Source organism: Salvia hispanica, chromosome 5 (assembly GCF_023119035.1).
Source record: "Salvia hispanica cultivar TCC Black 2014 chromosome 5, UniMelb_Shisp_WGS_1.0, whole genome shotgun sequence".
NCBI lineage: Eukaryota > Viridiplantae > Streptophyta > Magnoliopsida > Lamiales > Lamiaceae > Salvia > Salvia hispanica.
This window is the reverse complement of record NC_062969.1, coordinates 17,586,343-17,593,977: the sequence shown is the minus strand read 5'-3', so window position 1 is coordinate 17,593,977 and position 7,635 is coordinate 17,586,343. Positions and strand designations below refer to the sequence as shown.

General features: G+C 32.7%; 1 protein-coding gene across 2 annotated transcripts; it reads left to right on the top strand.

Moving 5' to 3' along the window:
• Positions 1-3,300: 3,300 nt before the first annotated feature.
• LOC125191316 (GTP-binding protein YPTM2) lies at positions 3,301-7,172 on the top strand. 2 transcript variants are annotated; one of them, XM_048088843.1, is made up of 8 exons: positions 3,301-3,496; positions 4,144-4,216; positions 5,927-5,974; positions 6,063-6,110; positions 6,226-6,297; positions 6,400-6,555; positions 6,673-6,776; positions 6,886-7,172. In XM_048088843.1, exons 1-8 carry the CDS (start codon positions 3,483-3,485, stop codon positions 6,980-6,982), a joined length of 612 nt encoding a protein of 203 aa, XP_047944800.1. In that variant the 5' UTR covers positions 3,301-3,482; the 3' UTR covers positions 6,983-7,172. The 2 variants fall into 2 exon arrangements, with proteins under 2 accessions (XP_047944800.1, XP_047944801.1); XM_048088844.1 differs by lacking the exon at positions 3,301-3,496 and having other exon boundaries at positions 4,163-4,216; positions 5,916-5,974.
• Positions 7,173-7,635: the final 463 nt, after the last annotated feature.

The window sequence follows — 7,635 nt, the reverse complement described above, 5'->3', positions numbered from 1 at the left end:
ATTTAAGGTTTCGTCTGTCAGGTGGTGTTGAACAGGAATTAGTTTACATGGAGTATAAACTACCGGTGAGTAGACGAAGTTGTCGCTGATTTGTTGTGCGGTGTGGTCAGCATCGCCGTCGGTGGTGAAGTTTTGTTGGCGGAGATGGTGGAGCGGCGCGATTTTGGGCTAGGGTTTGGCTGAGGCGGTGGAAGAAATGGGGAGAAAATCCCTTTTATATTTTCCTGTATAATATGCTACTGTATTATAGTACTTAGTTTGTAATGTTCATTTATTAGGCTGATTAACTGTAATTCGTGTAATATAAGTGGGGGACATTAAATAGAATTCGGGTTGGTCTCTTATATATATAGGTTGTTTTGGGTTCGGTTTAATTGTGTTATTTGGGTTTTCGAACTTTAGCACACTATTTAATTAGGTCATTTCAGATAATTCAAGCTGATGGACTCTCATTTTATTTAGGCTTTTCTTATTGGTTTAATTTGGTTGTTTCTTATGCTTCAAATAAAAAAAAGATTGTTTATTTAACTTTTGTTGAGGAAAAGTTACATGTTTCATTGCCTAATTCGGGTTTAAAGGCCAAACCACACATTAAGTCGAGAATCAAGACAATGATGATATATTTTCACATTGTATACGACATTGTGCAAGGCTATAATATGAGTGGTTTTGAATGTGATTAGGGCTGGGTCAGTATGGTACACATTACCAAAAATGTTATACCGTCCCAAAAATATCGGTATACTGTATCAAACAATTCGGTATACTGATTTACGGTATACCGAACTTTCAGTATGGATAATATCAACTGTATTGTATACCGAACGTCGGTACATTGTACCGCTACACCGTACCATTACATATAACTTTCTACCAAAAATATATAAATAAATTTATAAATGATTTATAAATTAATGGATATAAATCCATAATATTAAATTATATTATTATTTTAATCGGTATGTAAGGTATATACCGTTAATTCGATACGTATCGACTTCGATATATTTCAGACTTTCGGCATAAGGAAATTGCTATATACCGTATTTTTGTTATACTATGATATACCGCAGTATAAGAAAATTCATACTGTTACTGTATCGAAAACTTAATAGTATTGTATCGCACAGAACCGAAAATTTGGTAATTTTTGGTATATTTTAGCACGATACGGGCTATATACTTTTTTTTTGGTATATTTTAGCACGATACTGGTGAAATAAGATGTCACTTTTTATGAGGATTTAGTCATTGTTTTTGGAAAAGATCAACAAGGAGTAGTGCTGAGAATCAAGTTGATATTTTGAAAGAGGTACATAGAAAACAATGTAACACCAATGAAGAGAATAGTATGAATATAGCTGAAGATTCAGATGCATAATTTCTTCTTTGCAATCCCCAAGAAATGAATGAGCTCTCCATCAAAAGAAGAAAAGAAGAGTTGATGAGTCCATGCCAATAGATATCAAAGAAATTGCATCAGTTATTGCAACTGAAATTGCCTAAGCTAGTGAACTTTTCAATAAAGTTATTGGTGTTCGATGCTTAAATATCTGAAAGAAAATGAAGATTAATTCGGAGATAAAGAAGATCTTGAATCTCAGTTATCAAGTCTGTGTGTCATATTGCAAGCAATCCTGATCGATGTATTATTTACCATGGAGGAAGAAAACAAGGAGCAGTTGATTAGAGTATATTAAATGGCGAAGTTTGAATAGTTTTTGATGTTTTGGTTCACCTGCCCATGCTTGCCTATGAACTTAATGTTTATCAACAAAATTTTATTTTTGCCAGTGAATCTATCCCATACTAAACTGGTTAGTGAATGCTACTCCCTCTGGTCTATTTTAGTAGATGTATTTCGTTTTGAGCACTTATTTTGGAAAAATGATAACAAAGTAGTTAAAATGTAGATAGATAATAATGTAGAGAAGGCTCTCCATTCCATTCCATCTTTATTTTATTCCATCATATCAAGCATGTCCATAGCATTTTAAACCATTTATACTAAACTCAAACTCATTTGAGCGTAAATATCACATTAAATAGTGATTTTACTCCAACTATTTACATCAAACTCAAACTTAAAAGTATATTCTCTATACACTACCTTTTTTACTCACAAAATTTGAAAAAATGATCTCAGTTTATTTTTAGTGTAAATCTAAAGATAGATATATTTTACTCAAAAAAGTAAATGTTAATTTGGTTCTAAACATATGACCAAAATACGAATTTGGTCCAAAACATTCACTTTATGAAAAACAGGTCCATAACAAATGAAACACAAAGTGATATAAGTATTTTTGGGATGTCCTTGGTCTTGCCCGCCGGGATATCTGCCCCTATTGTGGATCCTCTTAGCTTGCATATATGTATTATTTATCTAAAAATATAAAACCATTGTAAATATTAAATCATTATAAATATTATACAAAAGTGATATAAGTAGGATAATTAATATTTAGATTCATAAATATTTAAAATGTTTATTTATTATATAGATGAACACAAAGTTATCTCAATATATAGTTAACTCAATTTATTCATTTTTTTTGGAGCAATACTCACAAATGTATGGGCTGGGCTATTGTAGCAAGCAGTAAACAAGATTATCATATCCACTAGGATTATGATAAGTACTCCCTCCGTCCCTCCGTCTCATTTTATTAATTAAACATTCCACTTATTTCTTAAAATTCATACCATAACTAAATGACACTCCTAATGTGGAACGGAGGAAGTATTTGAATACCACGACGAAATATTGACATTATTAAGAAAATTTCTAAAATGATATTTTTGTGTTTCTGTATAAGACAAACGATGAAATAATATGTCTACAAGATCTAGAATCTCATTTTGCAAAGGTGAAATAGTATTTTGTCGGTACAGTTGCAGATTTTTGTAACAAAATTTCATTTTTTTTCATATTTTTGTATAAATTACTATTTGTCTAAACATTTACCATTATAATTGTTGGTGTATATTAATAGTTATTCTTATATTCCACCGGTCCCATCCAAATTGAGGATATATTCAAGCATAATTGATACTGGTTTTCATAATATTTTTTAATTTTTGAAAAGAATAAAAATGATTTGTTTTTAATAAATAAAAAATAGTAAAAGGGGATGGATATATTTTTAATATTGACTAATTGGATATATGTTTTCACAATATAAAATATAGCAATTTGAAAAGAAACACAAAAGTGAATACGCGTGTAGAATTTTCACCATTCAATTAATACACATCAGATTTGGCGAATAGTATAATTTGATTCATGAATTAATGGCACTTGTATGGTTGCCACGTCATGGCTCCCTCAACCTGCAGTTGCGACATTTTAGGATTTCCTTGTTCCTCATTCTCTACCTTCTCTCTCAATTTCCCTCTTTATAGAACCGTTGCCGCGAAAATTGAAATTTTCCATTAATTCTCACTCTCCGATCATCTTCTTCGCATCACTATTGCCGGCCATGAATCCAGAATAGTAAGCCTTCTCTCTTTCTGTCTCTCGATTTCACAGTTTTAGTTCACCCTTTTACCATTTTTATATAGAATTAATTGTCTGATCACTTGGATCTGTTATATCATGATATGAGTCGAGATCCGTTGTGGCTGGGTTTTTATGCTGATCATTTGTCATCGAATTGCTATGATTTTGGAACGTGCTAACTATAATGTTTCTAATAACCGAAATCAACTAAACGATTCAGCTGATCTGATTGTGATTAAGGGTTTGGGATGAGTAATGTTGTTATGAATTGGATTCTGATGACTAAATCTTTTGAAATTTTATGTAATTCGTCTCAGTCAGATTTCTTTTCCACTTTCAAATGTTCGGGATAAACAAATTGCTTATACTGTTGTTTTTGTTTTCTTCCTTTCTAAATTGAGTTTATTGTCAACTGTGGTGGATCATGATGTGAATATGTGATGGAGCGGTATTATTCGACTGATGTTGTGTTATATGCTTATGTGATTTTAAATATGTGTAGCAAATTATACTTTCTTGGTTGGCTCCCATTCCTAAATCATGCAGAAATGGAGTTGGATTTCTTTTGTTAGATCATGGGAAGATCTTTATGCTCTTGCAATGTGCAACTCTTATATTTCGTTTTTGCGATTTTTTCTCAGCGACTACCTATTTAAGCTTTTGCTCATTGGAGATTCCGGTGTTGGGAAATCATGTCTTCTTCTTAGGTTTGCTGTAAGTTCTTCTATGATACTGAACTGACTTATTAAACCTACTGTCCATTTTTTTCCACTAGTGAGTTGAATGTTGTGTGCTAAAAAAATGTTACTGTATCACTTGCTCTGTTTTGTTGTGTCTGTAGCCTATTGGGGGAGGTTGATATATTTCTCTCTATTACTATCTGATTTGAACAATGTTCTATTGTATCTATTGGGATAGAATGCTTTTCATTCTTTATTCAAAACGTAAGGTAAATTTTTTTCTTAAAAGTTAGAACTTTGTTAGATTTGATTATTAGCTTAGAATGTAATCGTTTAAAAGGCCCTGAATAGAAGAATTATATTGCAGCTAAGGTTTGTCCTAATATCCCCAAGTAGCTGTTACCAGAATCCTGCTAAATATTAAAAAAATTTGAACACTTTAACACAACACACTGTAGTTTGTACGGTTCAGTTTATAATGTTTCATTATAGATTGGTTAAATTTTAACAGAAAAAGTTGATTTTCGGCAAGTTTGACCAAAATGAGATATCAGATTAGAATTAATATATATATGTATAGCATATTAACACAAATGAATAAATATATACAGTTCAATAGTTATGGATTTTATAAATAAAATTTAAGAAAGACAAATTTGAAAATCCAATATTAAAAATATGTTCAGTTAGGTTCATTCGGTTTCTTAGGCAATATGGTTATTTCTATTTGGTAGTTTTCGTCGGTATAACTGACTGAATTTAACACAAACTCTTAATCCCCCATCCTCTCAAATAATACCCTAGAAAATAGAAGAAATAAAAGAAGCTATATTTTGGTGGCTAGAAGATCTGAAACTGCTAAAACTGATGTGTGATACTGATTCTTATCTTGTTTTATGGAATCACTTGTCCAAGATGTCTTCAATCATCAGAAGGAAAAAAACAAGGCAAACTTCCATATCAATCTGGCCACTTAGAACTTGTTATCTTGGCATATTTAATTCAACGGAGTAGTGCTTGATTATTTTGTTTCCAACTTCTTGGCGTATTTATAAACAATCACAAAGTTAGGTAGTTCATATTTAGATACCATACTCGGGTAGATTGGATTGATTATACGTATGATTTTGAGTATTTAAAGGATTAGAATATCAAAAAGTACAAAATTATTTAACCCATCAAAATGTATCTTTAATTATTGCAATTTATGTAAGCTATCACCAAAAGTTAAACCCCCCCCCCCCCCCCCCAAATTGTTCTGCGAATGTCCATTAATGTTTCATCTCTTGTTTATTTATTGCACAATCAAACTCAACTTTGGTATGGAATTATTGCAATAACAGTGATGGTGATGGATCTTAAAAGTTGAGTGGAAAGAGAATAAAGTAGAGATAGTGATGTTTCTATTTTAGGAAACGTCACTTTGAATAGGACGTTGCAAGAATAAAAATGAGTCACTCTTAGTGTGACGGCGGGAGTATTTTAAATTTTCAAAGTTATGATTAGTTTTCTTTGTAGGGACAATTTCACAAAATTACGTAAAAATAATTAATCAAATATATCAAGGGGAAATTTAGTGCTTGTTCTTGTGCAATGTGAATCCTTTTTTAACTGCAACCACTGAAATTAATTTATAATTATTCTTTCTGTTACTTCCGCATCTAGCTAGTTGCACCACAATCTCTCTAAGGATAGAGGAGATTATGTTAACTTTCTCTGTTCATTTTCTTTGGATTGCATGCAGGATGACTCATATCTTGAGAGTTACATTAGTACCATTGGTGTAGACTTTGTAAGTGATTGTTTTGATTCACTACACCTTATTACAGTATGGTCTTATAATTTCCACAATAATGTACATATATTATTCTATGATGTAGAAAATCCGTACAGTGGAGCAGGATGGCAAAACGATTAAGCTGCAAATAGTAAGTATCTGGACCTCTAACTACTAACGTGCATTGGATGCGTGTAAGGTCTTTAATTATCCAAGACAATGGAGTAAACAGTTTCAAAGGACTAACCATTTACTCCTTCGGGCAGTGGGATACCGCTGGACAGGAGCGGTTTAGGACAATTACTAGCAGTTACTATCGCGGTGCTCATGGTATCATTGTAAGTGCTGGGTAATTTTAACGCAGTTTTGATTGACGTGATTAATTAATCAGTGTCATTATGGAGTAAACTAATCATTGTCATAATGGTCACGCTTACCAGGTAGTTTATGATGTAACTGATCAAGAGAGTTTCAACAATGTGAAGCAATGGTTGAATGAAATTGATCGATATGCAAGTGACAATGTTAATAAGCTTCTTGTTGGAAACAAGAGTGATCTCACTTCCCAGAAAGTTGTCTCTACTGAGACAGCCCAGGTAAAATGTTTTATTTGCATCACACTCATTTATCTGAACCTGATGGTAGCTCCAATTGCATGTGTCGATATGAACCATGAGAGACCACAATTATTGAATACCTTTGTTCAATTTCAGGCATTTGCTGACGAAATTGGGATACCTTTCATGGAAACAAGTGCTAAGAATGCTACTAATGTAGAACAGGCTTTCATGGCTATGTCTGCTTCTATCAAGAACAGGTACAAATTTTCATCATCGATGTAACATTTTCCTTTTCCAACTGATCTCGAATTCATAGAAATACTTCTATATCGTTATAATCTACTGAAACCCTTATTATCATTCAAGGATGGCAAGCCAACCAGCGATGAATAATGTCCGACCTCCAAGCGTGCAGATTAGAGGACAGCCTGTTAACCAGAAAACTGGCTGCTGCTCCAACTGAAACCAAAAGCCGTGCGTTTGGCTGACATCAATTTGTCAATCAGGGCATGTAAAATCGGAGCTCTATCTAGCTAGGGGTTTAAGAGGACGATTTCATAATTCATTGTCTCTTTTATCTTGACAGACTTCTATGCTCGAATATCCATTCTTTTTGAATTTATTTCATCAGTTGAAAAGGAACGTTGTACAAAGTAACGTTATTGTTCAGAACTTGGTTACTGGTCTTCGTTCTCGTCGGAATTCACCTGATAATTATGATGAAACTGAATAATTTGGCAAATAATCCAAGTCTTTAATTGCTAGAAACATGCGTGTTTGTGTCATCTTTGTTTGCTTTATAGTCTTTCAAGATAAAAGGGAAAAAAGGAGTAAAAGTTAATGGACATGCCAAATCATTCTTGTTTATTTTGTGACATAACCCAGGTCCCTAAAGGGTAAGATGTTCATATCTCTTTCTTATGCTTTTTTCCCTTAAATTTGACTACAGCTAGCATTTCAGTTATTGAAGACAAGAAATACTATTCGGCGCATTTGTTTGAATACATAGTGTGAGTGTGAGACATGCTCGTAAGGGATTTAGAAGATCGTGGTGCACATTGCACAAGATCAAGAATTGCCGATTTTAGGATGATTTTTTCTCGATTTCTCGATTAA

Excerpts from the sequence above, each read along its gene's own strand:
- LOC125191316 (XM_048088843.1), top strand. Across the intron at positions 6,298-6,399 it reads GCGGTGCTCATGGTATCATT|GTAGTTTATGATGTAACTGA; the intron begins GTAAGTGCTGGG and ends CACGCTTACCAG. Across the intron at positions 6,777-6,885 it reads TCTGCTTCTATCAAGAACAG|GATGGCAAGCCAACCAGCGA; the intron begins GTACAAATTTTC and ends TTATCATTCAAG.